Source organism: Microtus ochrogaster, linkage group LG4 (assembly GCF_000317375.1).
Source record: "Microtus ochrogaster isolate Prairie Vole_2 linkage group LG4, MicOch1.0, whole genome shotgun sequence".
NCBI lineage: Eukaryota > Metazoa > Chordata > Mammalia > Rodentia > Cricetidae > Microtus > Microtus ochrogaster.
The window spans coordinates 18,154,080-18,178,534 of record NC_022030.1 but is presented as its reverse complement, the minus strand read 5'-3'; the positions used below and the strand labels follow the sequence as shown (position 1 = coordinate 18,178,534).

The 24,455-nt window shown below is 44.6% G+C and overlaps 1 protein-coding gene across 1 annotated transcript in view; it reads right to left on the bottom strand.

The window, feature by feature from the left end:
• Positions 1-2,866: 2,866 nt before the first annotated feature.
• The window catches only part of Sae1 (SUMO1 activating enzyme subunit 1), a 55,084-nt gene continuing 33,495 nt past the window's right edge, over positions 2,867-24,455 (bottom strand). The window contains exons 7-9 of the mRNA XM_013351456.2: positions 11,987-12,131; positions 6,109-6,178; positions 2,867-3,786 (exon numbers count right to left, since the gene is read on the bottom strand). Of these exons, the coding sequence (XP_013206910.2) occupies positions 3,694-3,786; positions 6,109-6,178; positions 11,987-12,131 (308 nt within the window). The 3' untranslated portion in view covers positions 2,867-3,693. The remainder of the gene's footprint in view (positions 3,787-6,108; positions 6,179-11,986; positions 12,132-24,455) is intronic.

The window sequence follows — 24,455 nt, the reverse complement described above, 5'->3', positions numbered from 1 at the left end:
CACACACACACACACACAGGCCGACACATCTTCACACACACACGAACAGGCTGACACACCTTCACACACACACGAACAGGCTGACACACCTTCACACACACACGGCATTTCACAAGTTGCAGGACTGCTATTTGTCCTTCCTTTCTGAGGCTCCAACTGCATGTACTTAAGATGTTTGGGTGCTAAGAATTGAGCCCCTGGCCTTGTGCACCAGTTTACTTCTTTGGATGGTGTTTCACAAGCTGTTAGGTTCTTTTTCACACTTGTGTGTGAACAACTTGTAGGATTCAGTTTTTGTGCTCTACCATGTGGCCATGGGGGAACAAATTCAGATCTTCAAGCTTGGCTGCAAGCCCCTTTACCAGTTGAGCCATTTTGCTGACCCTTCTCATACTTTTTCTGGCTGCAGAATTTTCAACTCAGTGATTCTCACCTCCATCCTATTATGTCTACTGAGTACATTTTTTATTTTTATTTTTGGTTTTTCGACACAGGTTTTCCAGTAGTTATGAAGTCAGTCCTGGAATTCGCTTTGTAGACCAGACTGGCAGGAACTCACAGAGATCCAACTCAACTGACAGGGACTCAATTCATCTGCTTGGCTGCACTTAATTTTACCTGTTGGCCTATCTTGCTGGCCCTAATTTTATTTATTTTTTAAATGTATGTACTTAAAACATATTTTGTCTATATGTCTGTCTGTACATCACATGCATGCCTGGTATTTGCATGTTAGGGCTCAGATCCTCTGGAACTGGCTGGGGTTACAGATGATTGTGAGCTACCATGTGGGTGCTGGGAGTCAAATCCAGGTCCTCAGCAAGAGCCAGTTTGTTAACTCCTGAGCCATTTCTCCAGCCCCATAATTAACATATTATTCTTAAACCCATCACACAAAGTGAATGACTGAGGCATAGTCATTTGCCCATGGTCGAGTCGGGGTGGGTGAACTTGGCCAACTAGATGGCTTCCCTCTCAACAGTTAGGAGGGTAACCTGGGTGGGTGGGGGAAGTGTGTACAGCCAACACATCCAGAAAGCATCTCATGTGTCTCTCCAAAATCCTGAGTTTAGCACTGAGGACAGCTGTCGAATTTATGTGCCCAACAGGCTGCCAGTGCCTGCCTGATGCAGCGAGTTTGTTTTGGTTATTGAGATGGGGTCTCACCATGTAGCCCAAGCTGACTTTGAACTCATGATCCCGATGCCTCGGGAGCTGCTGGAAATATAGGACTATATTGCTAACACATCAGGCTTCCACCGAGAGTTTGGAGAGAGCTTGTGAAATGACTTGGGAAGGTAAGCTGCTTGCTGCCAATCATGATGATCTGAGTTAATCCCAGTATTCAAAAAGGGGAAGAGTTGACCCAACACTGCCACTAGAAGGGGTAGCTCAGATAAAGGTGTCTTCCCACTTAAAATCCTTCAGTTAGGTAAAGTGCCCCACAAAGATACCCAGTTGCTTGGGTTTTAGTTAATTCGAGATGCACTCAAGTTGACAACTAAGAATAGACACAATCCTATCTCATGTCAGGTTTAACTTCCAAATGAAAACAACAACCAAGTCATAATTACACCTAACTATCCTTCCAAACAACTGAAAAAGCATAAATCTTATGGCTTTTTAAAAAAAATATTTATTATGTAGACAATATTCTGTCTGTACGCCTGCTGGCCAGAAGAGGGCACCAGACCCCATTACAGATGGTTGTGAGCCACCATGTGGTTGCTGGGAATTGAACTCAGGACCTTTGGAAGAGCAGGCATCTCTCCAGCCCCCTTATGGCTTTTTTTGATACAGGGTCTCACTGTATACTCCCCTGCCCTGGCACTGTGTAGATCAGGCTGACCTCTAACTCAGAGGTCCACCTATCTAGACAGATAGGTGCTGGGACTGAAGGTGTGTGCCACCATGCCCAGCTACATTATAAATTTTAGTTTGTCTGACCTCAGAATGAGCACTGAGGCATCTGTGCCTACATGACACTCAGTAAATGCATAAAAAGTATCTTTAAAAAGTAGATAGCTAAGTCTGAGCATACAGGTGATAGTTTTTGCTTTATTATTTTTGGTTTCTTTGGAGACAAGGTCTAAGTAATTTGATCTCGAAGTCATGATTCTGCTTCTACTTTCCGGGTTCTGGGAGTAAAGGCGCACACATTCTGGGCAGCTGACCCCTCATTCCCACTCCCTTGCCTCCCATCATCAGATCTTCTGTCCCAAGAGAGTTGTGCACCTTCCAGAGGTTCTAGAAGCCACCACTTTACTGAAAACCTTTCTAGAAATTTAAGGATATCCACTTCTACAATGTACTTGTAATCTGGAGGTATGTACACAGAATTTGAAAGATTAGTGATATTTCTTGCCTGGGGCTGGCAGTGTCAGATTTCCCCAGAGGGCCTCTTGAGTGACTCAGTCTGTTATCTAGAGTCACAAACTAGAAAGTTCAAGAGTATCTCTGCTCCCCCTTGCGACCAAAGCTTTACATTACAACTGGAAAAGTCATTTGTCTTTCACAACTTGGCTGCACTAATTAATGGTGCTCAGAAAGGGATCTGCTCCAACAGGGTCCCACTGCAACAGGCACGAGTATGAGGGAAGGTGGAATTGTGTGTTTTGTACTCAGGATCACCTGCTTGATCTCACCATTACCACCGAGGGTGGCCACCGCAGGCAGAAATGTAAGCCATCTGCGCATCCTCCGGTGGAGTCAACAGCTGCATTATCAAGAGGGTGCTTTTTTCAGGAACGAAGGTGGCAGCACCGGGACAGAAAGGACCTCTGAAGTATGAGAGTGAGATCCTTCAGGTTTGGGGAAAGAGGGAGACTAGCAAACCACAAATTTTTAGAACAGAGGAAACAGGCAAGTTTGACAGAGTTATGACTTTATTATCATTCCCCCACAAACACCAAGGGAATCTAAAAACTAGAGACAACAAGCTGTCCCACCCCCAAGAAGACCAAACCTACTCAACCCTCCCACCGGAGGACCTGGGTGCCCTAGATGAGGGGACAGTCACCTCTAACTCTGGAACACAACTTTTACTATATTTTGAGACAGGTTCTTAATACACTTTGTAGACTAGCTTGGCCTTGAAACTTACAGCAATCCTCCTGGCTCTGCAACCCATTTTATAGGATTACAGGCTTACAGGCTTACATCATGCCCCTGGCACCAAATCTGCCTTTTTAGAAATAAAAATTTGGGCTGAGAGATGACTCAGCTATTAGGTTAGGTACACAGGCTCACAACCAAAAGATAAGAAATGAACAGTTCCACTAAGGCTTAGCTTGTAAGAAAGCTGGGTGACAAGAAAGGCTCCCTTTCCAAAGCCCAGGCTACACCCTGAAGAAGGTTCAGTAACCGAAGGCTGTTCTCCTTCAGGCTTTGGCAGAAGAGCACTTGCACTGAGTTTCAAAAGCTCTGGGCCTCATTCCCCCGCTGAAGGCCTTCTCCTTTCTGTTGACCTACGGAAGGGACTAAGTCCAGAAGGTTCTAAGAAGCTCCAACAACACGAAGCATGCTGCTCTTTGATGGTGATGGTATGGAGCCGGCAGGTCCCTGACAGTTGGCAGGATGGAAGCAGGACACAGTCAGGCCTACTTGTTCTAGGAAAATCTTTGTCATCCAGAAATGCCTTCTTGGGAAGACAGCAGGTGGCAGGTGGGCTTGGAGCACACACACACCGCTGGCTCACTTAGGACCCAGACACTCTACAACTCCACTCCCCTTCATGCCATCAAAAAAGAAGAAATTGTTGTGAGGAGGGTCCCGTTGAGACAGGGCCTGAGGAGAGACAAAAAGGCTCAGCTTCAATGTTAAGAGACACACCAGAACAACAACAACAACAACAACAACAACAACAAAAACAAATTGACAGGCCTTCTAAAAGTGGACTGGGTAAAATTAAATAAAAATTACAAAATAAGGACCAAGAGGACTCTGGGTAAAAGCTTCTGCTAAGCCTGATACCCTAAGTTCAACAACTGAAACTCCCATGCGAGAGAGAACCAATTCCTGCAAGTTGTCCTGTGGCTGCCACATGTGTTATCACGCACCATTAAAAAGGAAAAACAGTGCTTCAATAGCCACAGCACAGGCCTCCACCTGAGCACGTACATCTGTGAGTTCAAGGCCAGATAGTCTACATAGTACAGTCGGACAGTAAAACCCTGCCTAAACAAACCAAACCAAACCAAACCAAACCAAACCAAACCAAATAGAAGCTTTTTAAAGCAGTGTTCCTCAACTGTGGCCTGGCCCTCTTTGTTCCAAGAGTCACTGGCATGTCTGGAAACACTTGACTGCCACCCCTTTCTTGGCCCCTCCTCAGGGTACATTCTCAGTAACAAACAGGAGCTGTTGCTACCAAGGGCATGTATGTGTGTGTGAGCACTATCGGAGGATGCCATAAACAGAACACTGAACCCAAGGTAGAGGTGACCCATATGTCTAGGCTGGTCTCATCTCCTGTGCTGCCTGGGTCAGTGGTTCAGCCTCCTGAGCAGGTGGAATTGCAGATGCTGGTGCTGACTTGACTCATTCTAACACTGGGGTTGCTGTGACTGCTGCTTTCACTACTGTCTCTACCAGGGATGACTGAAGGCTAAAAGTCTGCCAGGACAGTGATGGACGGATGGAAGGCAGGAAGGGAGAAAGGAAAGAAGGGAAGGAAGGAGGGAGGGAAAGCTGATCTGCAGGACTTTCACACTTGCCCTCTAACTCCTCCTATGTACTTTTTATAGGTGTTCAGAGAGAGGGCCTCAGATGCAGGCCCTCCTGCCAGCTGGCCAAAGTGTTGTAAGCAGAGGGAGTGGAGGGGATGAAGGGACAGGGCACAGGGTGAACAAGGGGCAAAAGGTAAAGTGCTTCCCTAGCAAGATGGGGTACGAGATTCCAAACACACCCAGCAACCAAGAATGTGGAGTGCACTGACTGTCTGGGGTAAACAGAAACAAGATGCTGAGCAACAGCTGTGCCAGCAGGCAGGAAGGAGGGGGCAGCACTAAGACAGGGGTACGCAGAAGCCATCATCAACAATGGCTCCAGGCCACCTCCCCCAACCTCTACTCAACAGGACAAACAGTGCCAAGCTAGTCTCTGGACAGGTGTTAGGGCGCCATCTGCAGGATAGCATCTGAAGAGATGCTGAGCTCCCCTGCTTCTAGGGCTGTCTAAGAGTAGAAGCAGGTGAGACTTGGGCAAGAGAGCAGTCAGTGGGAATGAAAAAGCTTACATCCTCCTTGATCTGAACTTTACTTGCAGAGATGTGGGCAACTCAGCCAGCCAGGAATACCTCTGTGCACAGCACACAAGATGAGCAGCTACCAGAGACTGCCATGGTACCTCATGCCTGCAATCCCAGCACTCAAGAGGTGAGGCACAAGAACTGCTAGTTCAAGGTTAACCTGAGTTATAGATTGAGACCCTGCCTGAAAACCAAAAAAAACAAAACAAAAAAACCAAACCAATAGTTTCTAGGGACTGACACAGAGGTCTTGGGAGTGATAAGCACACACTTTATACCACTGAGCCCTAAAAAAGACAAATTTAACAAAGTTCGGCAAATATTGAAGTCTCCAAAGGAAATAAAATTCACTTCAAAGTCTGCCAATGTTTTAGCAACCCAAACATTCCAGAAAGGCTACATTAGTTCCCAGACCTAGTCCTCCTTTGTAAGGTATTAACTGCCCATAACAGGAAGTCACAGGTCATTGTAGAGCCTCATGTAGGTGCTGGCAGAGTATATGCTCCACAGACACTGAACTAAACCTTTGCTACAGATACCCACAGCATTTGGAATAAACAGGGGATGCCCAGACACCACTGTGATGGATGCAGGTTAAGAGCTCGGGTGTTGGGAGTCTCTTCTGCTTTCCTCCTAGACTGGGATCTCCATCTAACCACGCCACTGATAGAGCAGCAAACTGGCAACAATAGAAAGTGTCTGAGGCCACTAGCTGACTGGCGCGTGGACGAGTTGCGTAGAAAGTCAAGGTATGCATCAAGGCTGAGGGCGAGAGTTCAGTCAGCTCTGAGGCAGCCCGTGGCTCTGTTAGTGTGTAGTCAGGGTGCTGGAGTCAGCGAAGGGCTCCATAATGATTTTACCTTCACAATTTCCTGTGCCAAGATTCCTCCAACCACCGCACACACTGGAGCCATCTCAGAGAAGCAGTACCTAGAAGACAGACAAGTAAAACATAGTACCAGGCCAATGGGTAGGGGATGTCAGTCTGGGGCTGTCCTGGATAAAAGTCCTAGCCAGAAATAAGTGCTAGAACTGGCATCCAGGCATGAAAATCAAATCTGACCCCAGGGGCTCCTAAAAGGGCGGGAAAGACCTTTACTTTGGGAAGCAAGAATTCCTTCACATGATTTTTTTTTAAGTTCGAGGAAAGACTATATCTTTGCTTCCTAAAATAAGGCCCCCTACAAATACCAGATGTGTGAATACCCCTGCACATTCTCGCAATTCTCTCAGCACATGGGCTGTGTATTCTTCTGCATGCTATTCCCAGAAGCATGGGCAAGCAGGCTGCGTTAACATGCCAGAAGACGGGAAACATAGGGTATAGCACGAAACCAGTATAACTCTCCTAGAAAGCAGCTTGGGCACTCAGGACAGATCTCAGAGAAGACTGTCAGCTAACCCCCCAAATAAGCATTCTGGTGTCCAAAACACCTTCAGTCATAGGCTCCCAAAGGATGCTGCCCAGCTAGTTGCTAGACCACAAAAGAGGGGTCAGTTAAAGGAGGAAACAGAGGTAGCAAACCCTGACCCTTTTACACAAATAAACATGCCTTCTAGACATCTTTAAAGGCATACCACTAACATACATATAATGTAAACTCAACTACCCACAACCATTTTATGATCTGTTAAGGCATTTTGTTGTTGCTTTTGGTTTTTCGAGACAGGGTTTTTCTGTAGTTTTGGAGCCTGTCCTGCAACTAGCTCTTGTACACAGGCTGGCCTCAAACTCACAGAGATCCACCTGCCTCTGTCTCCTGAGTGCTGGGATTAAAGGCATGCGCCACCGCCGCCCAGCCAGTCAGTGCTCTTAACATTGAGCCATCTCTTTGTCCCCCCTTTTTAGTGTTTTGAGATGATCAAGTGTACTAAGTTGTCCAGGGTGGTCTTAAACTTGCCATCTCCCAGCACTCGGGAGGCAGAGGCAGGCAGATCTCTGTGAGTTCGAGACCAGCCTGGTCTACAGAGCTACTTCCAGGACAGGCTCCAAAGCCACAGAGAAACCCTGTCTCGAAAAAACAAAAAACAAAACAAAAACAAAAATAAAATAAACTTGCCATCTTCCTGCCTTTGTCTCCTGAGCAACTGACATTAGAAGACATGCTACCACACTCAGCCTGTTACAAACAAAAACCACTCACACACCTACATTCTTGCATGTTAATACTTCACAGTATTTTGCTTTTTTTTCCTTCTTCAAAAAGTACTGTTTCTGGCTGAGTTTGATGGTGCATGTCTTAGTCCTAGCAATGGGAGGCAGAGGCAGGTGGATCTCTGAGTTCTAGAACAGTCAGGTCTACATAAAGAGCATACAGGGCTGGAGAGATGGCTCAGAGGTTAAGAGCACTGACTGCTCTTTCAGAGATTCTGAGTTCAATTCCCAGCAACCACATGGCGGCTTACAACCATCTATAATGGGATCTGATGCCCTCTTCTGGCATGCAAGCATACATGGAAGGAATGCTGTATTCATAATAAATAAATAAATCTTAAAAAAAAAAAAGAGCATACAGACATGAAGACCCGAGTTCAATCCCTAGCAACCGTGTGAAAGCTGGGCATGGTGGAGTTGAGAAGACACCGAGGGTTTTCTGGCAAGCTAGTTTAACCAATCAGCAAGTTCTAGGTTCAGTGAGAGACCCTGTCTTAGAAACATAAGGTAGAGAATGACTGAGGAAGAGATCCTGAATCAACCACTGGTCTCTACATCCAAGTGAAGACATAGGTAAGGCATCTACCCACAGACATACAAACCTGTCAGTTGGGGCTGGAGCTGTGTGTTTAGTGTATTTGAGCCCTTTAAGTCAAAGTACCAAAAAGAAAAACAAAAACAAAATAAACAACAACAACAACAAAAACAAAAGCAAAAAACAAACAGAAAATTCCAAAAAAGTTCACATAGGATAGTCTGGGCTGTTAAGATGTTGAAATAGTCATTCTAGAGTCCTAATCAGTGCTCTTCCCTCTGCCTCAAAGTTATGTGCTGAGATGTCTGATGACAAGAACAAATACTGCACAATTCCACTTACACGAGAGCTTTAGGGCACAGTGCACTGGAGCTGGGAGGAATAGAATAAGGATCAATGATGATGGTTGTACAACAGAGAGAAAAGAACTAACGCCAAGGAATAGCACACCCATAAATAGTTAAAAAAGAATTGGGAGAACACTTGCTGCTCTTCCAGAGGAACCGGGTTCTATTTCCAGCACCACACAATGGCTTATAACTATTGTTTATGGGCAAACAACAACAACAACAATCTGTTATTCCCAGTTCCAGAGCATCTGGCACCCTCTTCTGGCTTGTGTGCTCCGGCACACACGGTACAGACCATATATGCAGATAAAACATCCATATGCATGAAGTATAAGTAAATACAATAAAAAAAAAATACTAAAACAAAACAGAGGTTAGAATGAGGACCAGGATGATGGCTCTGGGTAAACCTGCTGACCTAGAGTTCAATCCCTGGAACCCATGTAAGGGTGGAAAAAGAACATACTCCACAAGTATACTCTAATACACAGACACACTATGGCATAAGTCCCCTACGCTTCCAGCACCACATATTAACACACCTGAAATAAATTATTAAAATGGCCAAACCAAAAAAAATTATTATCAATTTTACTTACTCCCATTTTTATTCAATAATGTGGCATGCCACAGCATTGAGTGGAGGTCAGGGAACAACTTACGGCCATAGGGACTAACTCAGGTTGACATGACTGGTGGCAAGTGCTCTACCCCCTAAGATGGCTAACTTTGTCATGCATTCTTTACTATAAATTTGTTTTGACACAGGATCTCATATACAACTCAGGCTAGCTTCAAATACACCACATAGTGGAAGATGGCTCTGAACTCCTGATCCTTTTGCCTCTGCCCACTAGAGTACTAATTATTATTATTTTCTTCTGGTTTTTTGACACAGGATTTCTCTGTTTAACATTCCTGGTTGTCCTGGAACTTGCTCTGTAGGCTAGGCTGGCTGTAAACTCACAGCAATTTGCCTGCCTCTGCTTCCCAAGTACTGGGATTAAAGGTGTGAGCTACCACTGCCCGGCCAGAGTACTAATTAAAAAAAAAAAACAAAAAAAAAAAAAAAACCCCAAAACCAATAAGTTATCTTATACATAAAGTTATGAATGCTTGTTTATGAAATGCTGACACTATAACCACATCCTAATAAACTAAGTGAAAGTTAACAGTTAAACATCCAGGCAGCACAATACCACCTTGATGTACAAGTAATATAGATCTGTTTAGTACCATAAGTAGGTCGTATTATGGGCTGAAGAGATGGCTCAGCATTTAAGAGCCTTGACTGCTCTACCAGAGGACCCACTTCCCAGCACCCAAATGGCACCTCACAACTGTCTGTAAATCTAGGGAATCTGACACCTTCACACCAATGCACATAAAATAAAGTTAAATCAATCATAAAAAATTCTTTAAGTTCCAGGACAGGCTCCAAAGCCACAGAGAAACCCTGTCTCGAAAAACAAAACAAAACAAAACAAAAAAAACAAAAAACAAAAACCAGGTTGTATTATGGTATACTGCAAAGGGACAGTCAAAGAATATCCACCATATTTAAACAGTAGAAGAAAAATCTGTGAGGCCAGACCCAGAGATGTTAGCAGCAGCTGAAATGGGTCATCTTTTCTCATCAGAAAAGCATTAAGTCTCTTTGAGGAGATAGCACTCAAAACAAGACAGTGAACAGCACAGACCAGACGAAGGACAGAGGCACAAGCATAGCTGTCTTTCCTCAGTAGTATCAAGCAATTTGCAAGGGGTAGTTCAGCTGAGAGCGGGAGATCCATTTTTTCTCGCAGCCCTATTTTATACTCCAGGCCGCCAGCAGACAGGCTTCAAGAGGTCTCTGAACATTTCTTACTTAGAAGGCAATAGAAGCAGCTGAATACACAGAACCTAGACAGGGAATGTGGTTTCCACAAGGGGTAGAAGGAGAAGAGAAGAGCCAGCCAATAGCTCATTAGGTCATGTATGGCCTGTCCATTCTGGGAAGTAGAACCTTTAATTCCATCGCCTGGTGAGCAGCCAGTTCATCTTAAATGCTCAAATTAGTCAACTGGCTGTATGCTCATGGTCTAGCATCAAAGTTGCCACTGACTGCCTGGGTCAGGCACTTCTCCAATTGTTTGTTAGAGAAGCTTGGTGGAATTGAGTATTCCTAAGGTTGTGAAGTACAAAGCAAGCAACGCCTGCTTCTCACGTTCTGGTCCTTCCCAAAGCAGAGTACCAAGCTTGTGGTGCTGCCAGCCCTGTTCTTAAAGTAGCACTCTTGCAAAAGTACCTCAAAAAGTGCTTCCTAGCTTTGGAGGACAGCCATGGTTACATAAGGAGTTAAAGATTCCCTACATAGGTTATGCTGGCTAGGATGGGTATAAGAAGTCCAGGAAAAGAGAAGGCACTAGGAAGAAGGAACCTTCTGACAACTGTATTGCTGGGAAGAACCTGAAAGGAGTATGGGCTACCACGGTGAGATATGGGGTGACTTCAAAACTATTACTGACACAGACCTTGGGAAGAGCTGTGTGGCACACACCTGTCATCTAAGAACTCACAAAGTCACAACTCAAAAGAGGGTAACAAGCCGGGTGGTGGTGGCGCACGCCTTTAATCACAGCACTCAAGAGGTAGAGGCAGGCGATCTCTGGGAGTTTGAGGCCAGTCTGGTCTACCAAGTGAGTTCCAGGACAGGCTCCAAAGCTACACAGAGAAACCCTATCTCGAAAAACCAAAAGAGGGTAACAATGACAACAAAATGTGAAGCATGTGACTGTATCTCTATAGATCATTTCTTCCCTTAAATAATGGGGAAATAATCAAGAGACAAACATAGTTGAGCAGAAGAAAAACCTCTATGCATGGATATCGTGACTGCACTTCTCTGAGCTTCCATCCCCTCACCTACAAACTGCATTGCTTTGAGGATTAAGACAGATTATGAGCTCACTGAGCAACTGCCCTGTTGTCAAGAGCTGTTCAGAAACTGCAGCAAATAAACTGTGCTCACAATTCCTAGGGCTACAGCTTGGAGGCTCAGGAGTTGGAGCGGGGGCAGCAGCTCAAGTATGCAGAAGACGGCAGAGCTACCTGGAAGGAACTTGTCTACAACATCTCAAGCCTGGCTGTGGAAGAGCAGGAGATTGCCAGGGCTAGAGCATCCCAGAGCCTGGGCACTAGATCTGAGGTTTCTGCTAATATACTACTACTGCTGAATGATAAATAACTACCACAATATCTACCAAGTGACCAAACACACCTTTAGAACCAGTAACTCTCTCCTTATTCATCCAGGGGCTGAATCTGGACAGTATATGATTCAAGGAGACATACTACAGCATTACATAGCTAAGGCTGAACACATGGCCAGCAAGCAGGGGGGCTGCAAAAAGCTAAGTGCTCCACATGCTGGGATCTCCCACCCTGTGACAGGTGAGGAAATGATGCACCGACCAATGTCTCATACAGGACATAGGTGAGACAGAAAGGCACAGAACACGTTAACAAACCACATGGCACTCAATTTCAAACCACATGAAAACCAAACCTACAAGTCTTCACTTCTCTCGTAGTGTTGGTTATAACACTGGCAGGTGGTTTATGCAGCTGGCAAATGTGGCACAGGAGTCCCCTTTGAGGCTTTGGGTCTCCATAAAGACAAACACCAAAACCAGATGGCTGCCTGTTCTGATACCAACCTGACAAAGTCATCGGGAAGCAAGTCAGGACTGACACCCAGCGAGTCAAGTACATCATTTCGTATCTGCAGCAGCAGCTCTGCATCCTCGCTGTAGCTATCAGAACTGGGATCTCTCCCTTTATCTGTGCGGAATTTCAGCAGCACTGGGGAAGGAAAAGGGGGAAAGGAAGGTTAGAGAGCCAATCTTTTTTGTTTGTTTGTTTTTTTGGAGACAGGGTTTCTCTGTGGTTTTGGAGCCTGTCCTGAAACTAGCTCTTGTAGACCAGGCTGGTCTTGAACTCACAGAGATCCGCCTGCCTCTGCCTCCCGAGTGCTGGGATTAAAGGCGTGCGCCACCACCACCCGGCTGAGAGCCAATCTTATAATGAATGCTCTGATCTCACTTCAAAACCTCAAACAGAAAGAAAACCCCAAATGTCTTTTCTTCTTGTATTCACCTATAGGAAATAATAAAATGTGGGCCAAATGAAAGGTAATACACGTTTCATCCACCAAACAAATGAGTCAGAAAGGCAACTACAGCATTACAACAACTAAATTTTCTGTGACAAGCGCTTGGAAAGTAAAATGGGATCTGACCCAGGTCAAAGTCAGGTAAGGCTTTCCTGAGGAGGAAATAAGTAAATGTGCTTGGGCAGAAGAGGCCAGCAAAGGCCCTGTTACGACCTGGAGGAGAGGTCAGGGTGGGAGGCCTGCATTCTAGGCATCAGTTCAAAGGGCTGCTTAAGCCAGAAAGAATAGCCAAATACTCACTCTGCAGAAAGGCAGGTTACTGCAAACAAACCTCCCTTAATACAAGAACCATACCAACCTCCATGAACCAAGGAAGCAGGGGAAAGGTCCCAACCATGTCTTGGCGCCAGGTTTATGTACAAGGCTAGAACTTAGTCCAAACGAAAACAACAATGACACGAGCACTTTCTGCTGCTGCTGTACCTGGCCCCATCCATTATCACCTGCACACTTCTTCAAGGGAGAGTGGTCACAGGGAGTCATAGTTTGCTCCAAACCACACAGAGTGTGTCAGAGTGGAGATAGAAAAAGCTAGAGGTGTTGGATCCCCTGGAGTTAGAGGGCGGAATGACCTGAATTGGGTGCTGGGAACCAACCTCTGCTCCTCTGATAGAGCAGCAAGTACTCTTAAACCCTGAGCCTTTTCTCCAACCCCAGGTTTTTTTGTTCTTCCTTTTTAAGCTCATTCTATTATCCTGAGACTGACAGCTTGACAAATGAACACCCATGACTAGAGCCAGTTTCCAAGTAGCACAAACTCTATTTGATCGGCCTCAGAGGCACTTATTTGGTGCCACACAGACCTGGGTATGAAAGTACACTAGTGGGTATCTGGAAAGCTTATGGCTGGGGCAACATTCATGACAGAAAATTCACAAAGCCAATGGTCCTCCACCAATGTCAAGAGCAGAATTTGGAAATGTGTTCCAAGTTTTCCAAGGAAATCATAAACCATAAGAGCCCAGGTAGAAGAAAAGACTGGTTTCTGGGATGTTTCCACTGAACAAAATATCAAGTTTCCATTTCTCTGGCAACTCTCATGGAATTACTGCTTGCTCAGGGTATTGTTTGTGCTCTGGTATGTCAGCCTCTCCAAGGGCATCATTAAACCCCTTAGTGCTATCCAAACACTTGACAAGTTAGAGGCCAGCCACCATGCACTGCCACTCTGTGAGCTTGGTTTCTAACTACACATCACATGTGCATCACATCACAAGGCACTGAGTGGGCATCTGGAGTCTGGCTGGAGTGGCAGCTACAATCTGTTATACAGAAAAGCCATTTCCCAACATCCCAAGAAAACAGAGAAACCCAGACACTAGACAGCCTAGCCTCAGCAATTTCTCTGGGTGGCCCTTGCACAATGCCAGTGACTCCTGAGAATTCAAGACACCAACACCCAGAGTGGATAGTGGGTGCTGTTGGCACAGAAGGTGGATGTGATGTCAAATGGCTAGATGAGGCCCAGTGGCTCATGGCAGAAAGAGGAAGCCAGACTGCAAGCTCCCTGACAGAAGCAACCCTACCTACACTTGTGGCCTCCTGCATAGTCCTCTCCTTTCTATCACTGGGAATATTAACTTTCACAAGTGTCTAGAAAATATCAGTTCTGGGAACAAACTCTAAATAGTCATAGACCTGCTATGTGTAGGAGCCATGTTGAACATGATACATGTATGAGTAGCTTCACAAGAATAACAGGAAAGAACGGTGACAACCATCACCCATCTACTTTTAGAGGAAGAAACACTCAACTGCTCAACTGCTAAGGGGAAAGGAGCAGGCGTGTAAACGCAGGCCTACTTCTGGAATCCAAAAGTGGCAGAACCATGCAGGAACTTGGCACCAAAGGTGCCACATGGTCTGGCCCCTCACTACACTGGACTACATTTTTGCAAGACACATTTCCCAGATGGTCTTGAATGTTCACAAAGGTAACATCAACTGCAAGCTACTAGATCAGAGGGTGAGCAGAAGAAGCAGAAACCCTTGTCTATCTGTCGTCAGAGAGTAACACCAGCTTCGTCTCAGAAAGAAACCAGGTTGCACCAAAAGGAAGAGCAAAGGCAATGGCTTGGCTGTGCTGGGTGCAGTCTGCCTGGATGATGCCGGCAGGCTGGCACCATGCACATACCTCACTGACCACATCTGAGGTGCTCTCAGGGCCACTGGGAAGGTGGCCAACAGCAGGGCCACTTATTTGCAGTAAAGCAAACAGAAGTGGTCTTTCCCTCTCTTTTTCGAATGTCAGCACTCATTAGCAGAAGTGAAAGGGGTGGGAAGAAACTCATGTTCCAGAAATGCAGCGGCCTCAGGACTGACCCCAGCCCTGGCAAGCTCTTACTACATTCTGCTCTTTGTTCTGCTCTCAAACAGCCAGCCACACATGGGCACAGCTGTTGACTCTGGATTTCTAAAGCGCACCTCCTCACCAGTTTGGGTTGTAATTTGCTCAGATCAAACACTGGGATGGAGAACTGCTTTACCAAAAGATGACTCATAGAATAATATAAAATACAAAATTAGAGTTCCAAACTTGATTAACCTCATCTGAACTATTTAACTCAGGTTGCCCAAGGCTAGGGGGATGATGACATCTATGATGAAGATGTACTGATCAATGTTTCTGCCTAAGTTTATGACTAGTCTATGTAATGGGAAAGACAAACTATGAAATTAAGTATCTTCTCGGTAATGGTGGTGCGTGTCTTTAATCCTCCATTCAGGGAGACGGAGAAGGGTAATTTCTGAGTTTGAGGCCAGCCTGAGATCTACAAAGTGAGTTCTAGGGACAGTCAAGGCTAAACAGAGAAACCCTGTCTGGAAAAGCAAAGCAAAACAAAACAAAAAACAACAACAACAAAAAAAACCCCAAAACAAATAAAATAAAAACAAACAATTTTTTTTTATATTTTAAAGAGACCCTGTGTATATGTGAACATAACACAACCTCTGCAAAAATATCTAAATATACTCAAATTTCATCTAAATTCAGAGTATCAGCTCAGTGCTGATAGTGCTCAGTGCTGACACAGGTAGAAGGTCACTTATAAGTTTATATCCAAGTCTAGTTTTGGCTACACAGTGAGATACTGCTTAAAAGCCAAAATATAAACAAAATATTATTATGATGGGGCTGGGGATGTACCCAGTAATGGTGTACTTATCCAGTAGGAGCAAGGCCCTGGGTTCCATCCCCAGCACACAAGCAAGAACCAGTCAGCCAAATACTGTAGTATTTAATGTGATCACCAAAGCCACCCAAAACAAAGCAACAAAAATAGAAGACAAGTAAGCTGGTGGGGAATGGCAACGCCTCTGGAGGTTTCTATAAAGTGGCTCTCAGACTCTTATGGCTTGTAGTATCTCTTCATCAGCTCAGATCAGTGCCCAGTGTTTTCCTACTGGCCTCAAGTTCAGTCTCAGCAAAATCAGTCCATGCATATGTATACTTCTTTCATGACACTCGCTGAGCCCAGGTCTCCACCCCAGGCCTGAGAGGGGGACCCTACATTCCACAAATGACATATTTACAAGTACAGCTTGATGGCAGAGCCACAGTGGTCTTCCTGAAGACTCTCAGATGCCCTGTATGAGGTCCAAGTCCTGTCTACAGCTTTCATAAATGTTTACATGACAAAATCTTGGTTCCTAGCTTGCATGACTGGGAGGTCTGAGGTCTGCTGAAGGTATACTCGATAGGGATTATGGAATCCAAATCTTCTCTTCCTTTGTTTCCTGACTATTGGCATAGGTGAATGGTTCTGCTCAACTATGTACATACACAGTGGTATTATTCTCTGTCAGTTCCAAGACACTGCCCCCTCAACACACACACATTTTTTTATTTGTTTGTTTGCTTTTTGAGATGATCACATTTGGCAGCCTTGGTGGTCTCAAACTGGCACTGGCCCAGAACTTGCAGCTATCCTCCAGCCTATACCTCCCCAGTGCCACCATACTGGGATCTTATAAATAGTTCTCTATAAATAGTTTACTGTCTCAACTTATTTGTTATAATGACAGAAAGCAAGTACTTCACCCTTTCATCTCTTCAGTAAAACTTCATCAATGGCCTTATGATGAATCAGCTCAAAAAAGAGAAAGACACTGTCACTCACTCGCTTCTGAAAAACTCCCAGACAGCCACATGAAAGCTGTTGATGGGTTAAGGAGAAGACCGATTCTCAGAAATGACTCAAAATTAGATGCCCCTTTTGACTATCAAATTACACCGAGATTACTCAAGCAAAAGACAGAGGACCTGCATCTCATCTACTGCCCAGAAGAGGCAGGAGTGTTCAGTGAGTCACAGAACATGTTAATAAATACCTACAATCAAAGCTCTAGGATCATCACAAGCTACCTTGCCTACACTGAGGTCTAAGCTAGTCAGGGGTATACAGCAAAACTTTCAAAATGATTCTTCACACAAGGTAATGTAATAGCACTTAACTGATTATGCACAAATGTTCACCACCATGTTATTTATACCATAGTAAACCTGGGATTACTCTTAGTAATAGGATGCTAACTATGAACAGAACAGAATATCCTGCAGCTACTAAAATCTTCAAGCTAAACTTTTAGTCACATTTCTTTCATTAATTGGATTAAAATCTATGACATTCCCATTCAGATTCCAGTCTCTACCAGAAAGTCTATTTTTCCATCTATGAATGATTCCAGGGTGACTCTTTCCTTTAATGGGGACATTATAACTAGCATAAAATGTTGGTAATTAAGAAAACAAAACAGACGAATCACAAAGGGGCGTAGTGTGAGCCATGGGCTGTGTCTAGCCTGGTCAGCACACACAAGTCACACAACTACCATGACAGGCCTCTGCACTCAGCCCACTCTGCCTGGTCACAAGCAGCAGGGAAAGAGAGTCTTTTCTCCAACCCAGCACTTGAGTGGCACGTGGCCTTGAATCTGGGCATCTGCTGCTCTCTGCCAACCACACTTGAGAGGGAAGATGGCACAGGACATTCCCGTGACTGCTATCTGACAGTCAGAGAAAAGATGTGAGGCTCTAACAATGACTGCAGCTGGGACTGGGGCTTGTCAACAGCTCACAGGCAGATGCTGGAAGTGGGGGCAGGGGACATGACCTGCAAAGTGAAAACAAGGCAAGTGGCTGACAATTTGGCTCATTATTGTATCTGATTGTGGTGGGTCTCAGTTTTCCCCTCTTTGAAAGCAGAGTAGACAAGGTTCCCAGAGTTCCTAAAGTTCAGATAAAAGAAGAGTTCCTTCCATCAGCACCATTCAGAGTCAGACAATCAGGGCCACCGAACAGCCTCCTAGCGCTTTTGAGGTGACGCTTTGCTCAGTTTAACTCTTTGACAGCACCCAGCCATTCAGATGCAGATGTCTCTGTGTAAGAAATGAATGAGGGGGCTGGAGAGATGGCTCAGAGGTTAAGAGCATTGCCTGCTCTTCCAAAGGTCCTGAGTTCAATTCCCAGCAACCACATGGTGGCTCACAACCATCTGTAAAGAGGTCTGGTGCCCTCTTCTGGCCTGCAGGCATACACACAGACAGAATATTGTATACATAATAAATAAATATTTAAAAAAAAAAAAAGAAATGAATGAAATCTGCCCTTGTGTGGGGATGAAGGTGAAACATGCTGCCAGGACCTATTCGGACACAACCATGAAGCACCCAGTCTCTGGATCTGTTTTCCTGCACTAGGCACCTGCCTTCTCACCACTAAGGCTGGTGGAAGATCACCCCCTCTCCCCTGGATGGTAATGCCTTCCTCTTTTCTCAATGATTGTGGTCTCTCAAGTCTACCGCTGATAACAAAGTGCTGCACAGACACAAACACCACCACTGCTTTTGCCTACATATTATTTTTAAACATCTGTGGTCACGACAGCAAATCAACAAGTAGTTGCTACCCCATTATCACAGATGTCTCCTATGGCTAGCTGCTGCTCCTTTGGAGCTCTTGTCTTTGCTGGGCAGCACCGTGCTCAAATAGTGCTGATTAACTATGGCCTGTCTGGCAAAGGTTATGAGTTCTAAAATAAGAAATTTCTTCTAAAGAGGATCCATCTCCACATCAATTAGGTGGGGATCTAAGAAACACGATTTCAAACCAAAGAAAACAAGTGGCAGTTTCCTCTAAGGAATTAAACACTAAAGTATTTTTTTAGGAACCAAAGAGAGAATAGAACAATTCCCAAGATGAAAATTTTGAGTGACAGATTACCATGGTCCTTCTCATTATGAAAAAGTAGGACCCATGAAAAGCAACAAAACTTGCTTGTTCAATGGCAGGAAGCCCTGAACTAGTGTACAGCAAAGAGTAGACCCAAACATCTTTCAAATCCAAACATACGTAAGTACTTAAAAAAAAAAAAAAAAAAAAAAAGCCAGGGCCAACCTGGTCTACAAGAGCTAGTTCCAGGATAGGCTCTAAAGCTACAGAGAAACTGTCTTGAAAAACCAAAACAAAAAAAACCAAAAACCTAACTGAATTTGTTTAATAAATATGGGTGTTTTGCCTTTATGTATGTGTGCAACATGCGCGTATATGCCTGGTACCCATTGAGGTCAGGGTTGGAATTACAGGAGTTTGTAAGCCACCATGTAGGTGCTGGGAATCAAATCCAGGTTCTTAGAAGAGCAGGCAGTGCTTTCAATCGCTGAGCCATATCTCCCCAAACTAACTTCAAGTACTTTCCCACTGGTCTATGGGAATAAAGTAGCTGTGAGCCCCAGACTTGGTTGGCTAAGTTCAGAAATCAAGAACAAGCAGCTGCCTTAGAAAGACATTATCATTCCCACAGACCAGTGCCCAGAACAGCCAAAGTTCCCAGTTGTTTGATGGTGCCTGAGTGTAGGTAGCCAGGCCACTAGCAGTAGCTGTCTTCCAAAAGGGCACAGCTCTGCACTTTGAGGCTTAGATGCATTTCCTGACTGTGACATAGTGGGAAAATGGCCAAGAGTCTACTATGTAAATTACCTCTTCTAGACTGCTTCACAAGAGCCTAGAGTAAACTAATGAAGCAACAGAGTAAGAATTAGTTAGAATCTCCAAATTTGGGTCAGGTGCCAAGAGACCTCAACTAGCCCCCATTTCGCAAGCAGACTGTATCAGACCAGTGCTAGACAAGCAAGAGGGGAGGAAGCCTCATCTAATCAGCTCTTGTCCAGAAGGTGCTACCGGATCAGAGGAGGGAAACCTAACTCAAACACAAGGAAAGGGAAATAGGAAGTTGAGAAACGAGGGCAAGTATGCAGGGCTAAGGACAAGAGCACAAGAACAGGAACAATTACAGCATGGCTGGCAGATGCCTCCTGGGGAGAAAAGAGGCTTAAGTACGACAGAGGTGCAGAGCTTCAGGAGAAAAGAGAGCAGAAAGAGTGAATGGCCAGCAGATAACAGCTGTGGGTGCCAGTATGTACCTATAGTCAGAACTGTTTTCTAAAGAAAAGGTCAAGTGTGGAGCTAGGGACATGCCGTAGTGGTAGAATGTCTACCAATACCACTAATTGGGCAGTGGTGATTTTTGGGGACCGTGGAACTATCTGGGTGACTAGATGGACCAATGTAGTGACCAGGGGGTGGTCAGCCCAGTCCTCTGGAAGTAAGTGTGAGAAGCTCCAACTTTGTCCACATAGTTCATGCTGCTGCTCACCAGTTGTGTGAAGGGGCTGCCAATGTCAATCTTTTTGAGACAAGGTCTAACTTACTATGTATCCCTGACTAGCTTGGTCTACATAACAAGTTCTAAGATAGCAATGGGTATACAGAGATACTGTCTTCAAAAAGAAAAGGAAGAGAATATAGTAAATGGGTTAGAATAGAACTCAAGCACAATCCAGAGCATACTGCTTTTTTTTTAAATATTAATTGGTGTTTTGCCATGGGTTGTCAGGTCCCCTGGAACTGGAGTTACAGTTGTGGGCTGCCACGTGGGCCCTGGGAATTAAACCCAGGTCCTCTGGAAGAGCAGTCCATGCTCTTAACCACTGAGTCATCTCTCCAATCCACATACTGGTTTTTAACAGACTGAGTAGGGATAAATTCTCCCCTCCCCCATTAAGATTCAAAAAAGTTTCTCTGTTATTTGGGGCTGGAGAGATGGCTCAATTTTTTTTTGAGACAGAATTTCTGTGCAGTCCTGGCCGTCCTGGAACTCATTATGTAAATCTGTCTGGCCTTGAACTCAAGAGATCCTGTCTCTGCCTCCCCGGTACACCACCACCACCCACCGGGTGAACACTTGCTATTCTTGTAGAGAATCCTGAGTATGATTCCTCTAGCACCCATGTTGGGCTGTATCACCCTTAAATCTAGTTCCAGAGGCTCCAATTCCCCTTCTGGCCTCCAAGGACATCAGACATAAATTCATACGCGCATATATATATATATAGGCAAAACACTCTAACACATAAAATAACAGCGATATATCTTTTTGCTGTTGCTGTTTCTAGACGGGGTTTCTCAATGTAACAGCTCTGTTTGCCCTGGAACTCTGTAGACCAGGCCTTGAACTACTCACAGAGATCTGCCTGCCTCTGCCTCCCAAGTGCTGGAATAACTATATTATATATATTTTGGTTTTTCGAGACAGGGTTTCTCTGTGGCTTTGGAGCCTGTCTTGGAACTCGCTCTGTAGACCAGGCTGGTCTCGAACTCACAGAGATCTGCCTGCCTCTGCCTCCCTAGTGCTGGGATTAAAGGCGTGCGCCACCATCTCCCGGCTACAACAATATTTTTTAAGAAATAATTTTTCATAATTTTTTTGGGTTTTCCTAGACAGGGTTTCTCTGTAGCTTTGGAGCCTGTCTTGGAACTAACTCTTGTAGAGCAGGCTCGCCTCGAACTCACGGATATCTACCTGCCTCTTGCCTCCCGAAAGGCGTGCACCACCACTGCCCGGCCATAAAAAAATATTTTACATGTACATGTGGATGTCAGATGCCCTGAAGCTGGAAAACATAGAGATGGTCGTGAGACTTGTGATACGGGCACTTAAAATTGAACTCTGGTCCTGTGTAAGAGCAGCAGGACACTTTAATGTATGAGCCATCACGGCCAGCCCTTCGTGTTATCTTGTATTTGCCCATACTCAGGAGAGGATCTACCTTCTGCACCCTACTCTACCCTATACTGCCTAGCTACTACTTTTTGTATCCGCTAAGGCACTACCCAGTTTTGATCGAAGCTGAATCTTTCTGCAGTCACCACCAGTAATTGTTTATAGGCATGTGTGTGCTCTCCGTATTCCAACACCAGTATTTGGTAGAAATGGAAATCTTTTATAAAGAAAGTGCCTTATTCAACAACCCCCACTCTCGAAACATCACGGGCTTTGATCGAATAGCTTAGAAAAGAAACACAACTCTCTATCCCAGAGATGAATGTAAGCAGGAATCTCATCTTAAGATTCCCATCTTCTGATCAGGAGAGATGATGATACACTGCTGAACAAGACTTCGGGGCTGGAGCACAGCACTGTGGCCAACTGCTTATCTAGTAAGGTTAGGGTCCTGGGTCTCCTCCCTAGTACAATGGGACAGGGGAGAATGGAGTGAGTAGAGAGTCCACTGACAACCACCACCACCAACAAAAAACAATCTTTCTATGGACCTAGCATGACATCTTATGTTCAGCACTGGTATCTTTCTAGGCACTGACTTGGGTCTTTAAGGTTCTTACACCACTTTTTAAAGGTTTTTAAATTTTAATTACATATCTGTTTATCTATGGGGGTGGTGGGAGAGAAGTGTGTGCTTGTGAACCCTCAGATACCAGAACTCAGAACTGTTGGATCACCTGAAGCTGGAGTTATAAAGTTGATTGACAAGCCACCTCTTATGGCAAGGCCTGGCTTGAAAACGAAAGGAGTACAGTGATCTTCATGCCTCCATCTCTTCTGGAACGGTAGAAGCACAACACTGCCCAGGCTCAAGGATTTTTCTCTTTTTAAATTGTTTTACTTATTTGTGTGTGTGTGTGTGTTGAAATTTGAACTTGAGGTCCTCATAATTAATTGGAGAGGAAGTACAACTATCCACTGAGGCATCTGATCAGTCCCAGGTTTTTTAAATGTCTATCACCCCTCCTCCATTTTTGGTTATTAGTTGTGTTCTTTTGACAGGTGCCACCATTCTTTCACACTTTCTGGCACAGTAGGATGTTACGAGCTCACCTGTAATTTTCCTATCCCAGCTCTGGAATCATCCATTTTTTGAGAAACCTTGGTTCCATTTAGTGGGAAAAGATAGCAACTACTGCTGCGATTTAAGTGAGCAAGAGCAGTCCTTCCAAGGTGCCTTTGCATTTAAGCCTTTTCAACTCACAGGTCTAAGAAACACATTTGCAGAAGAGACAACACATACATGCACACATAGGTCCACTTTCAAATCTGCAGATGATAAGCCACAAGCATATTTACTATGTTCCCTCCAATCCACTCATACAAGGCGCCTTCTAGACTGTTCTGATGCACATTGGCTACCTACTTGCTCACTCCTGAACACGTGTAAACACTGTATTAAAACCAGACGTGCCTGTTGTGTTATATCCTAGGTCTGTAGCCCCAGCACCTATTGGGAAGAAGCAGGAAGATGAGAATTTCAGGGCCAGCTTTGGTTACATAGGGAGTTCTGAGGCCACGGTGGTTTATCCTGCTTGAGATCCTGTTTCAACAAACAACAATAAACCCACCGCACAAGAAGTACTCCAGGAGCTTCCTTTTGTTCCTGACTCAGCACAATACTGTTAGTTGAAAAATAAATACTAAGAACATGTTTAGGTCATCTTGGTTTTAATCTAAAACCAAGATGACCGAGACTTTGGTTTGAGGTATGGTTTCTTTCCCTAACTGTAGCAGTCTCTCTTGAGAACTTTAGAAAAACATCAAGAAGCAAGTCACCCTGTTATTCTAAGCCAGCAACTTAGATGATTTGTACTTCCCAAAGGTCTCTGGTTCTGATAGCCTATCCAATGGGAAGCACGGTCATTAGACCCTGCTCTGGACTCCAGCTGCTGTGTACTACTATCTTTCTCTTTACCTCTTAGCAAAACCTGTTCAAGACAGCATGTATCTGCAGAGAGGCATATACTTCCAGTTCCTGGAATGCTCTTAAAAGTCTGCTTTGATAACTGTGGAGTAATTCAGTCATACTGAAAGCCAACAAGACAAGAGCATTTTTTTTTCTACAGCCTACATTAAGGCTTTCCTCACAAGGTCAGTGTGAATTCACAGCTAAAGTGATCAATTCTTCCTCTTCTGATTCTCAGCAAGAGATCTTGCAAATACCAGATGCACCCCAAATGTTTGATCTTAGGTTATTTGTCTTAGTTCTAAGGCTGGAGTATGTGCTAAGTATTTTTCCACAGCTTGTTAGAACTGACTGAGAAAGTGGGGACAGTAGACCTTAGGATAGTGACTCATCATGAGATGTGGTCCTATTCCCTCCTGCTCTCAGCTAAGCCTGCACGGTACTGTCCATGTTGGTAAGAGAACAGTTTCCATAAGAGAGATGCTATTTTTAGCACTCCTGTTATGATAAACTCACAGTAACCTCAAAAAGAACAAATCAAAGTCAACTTTTTACCACAGGAAACCAGCTCACACTTAATGTTTTGCAATATACCATGGGAGAATAATAAAAAGATGAGCTCTTTTTGCACACAGATGGAGAGGATGACAGCTTTCAAGGTAGTGGGAAAATGCAGCAAAAAGCATTCAGTTTGACCACTACTGTCTTAGACAAACTGGAAAAACACCGAATTCCCAAACATGAAAAGCACACACACAGAGACAGCAAAGCAGCATGAAACTTTGTAAGCAACCAGCCAAGATAACACAGGACATCACCCTGGTGTGTGCTAGGCTTGACTGTGTTATTACGTAAGGGACTGAGGCAGGAGGATCACAACTTCAGGAATACCTTAAGACAACCTAGTATGTCAAAATTAATGG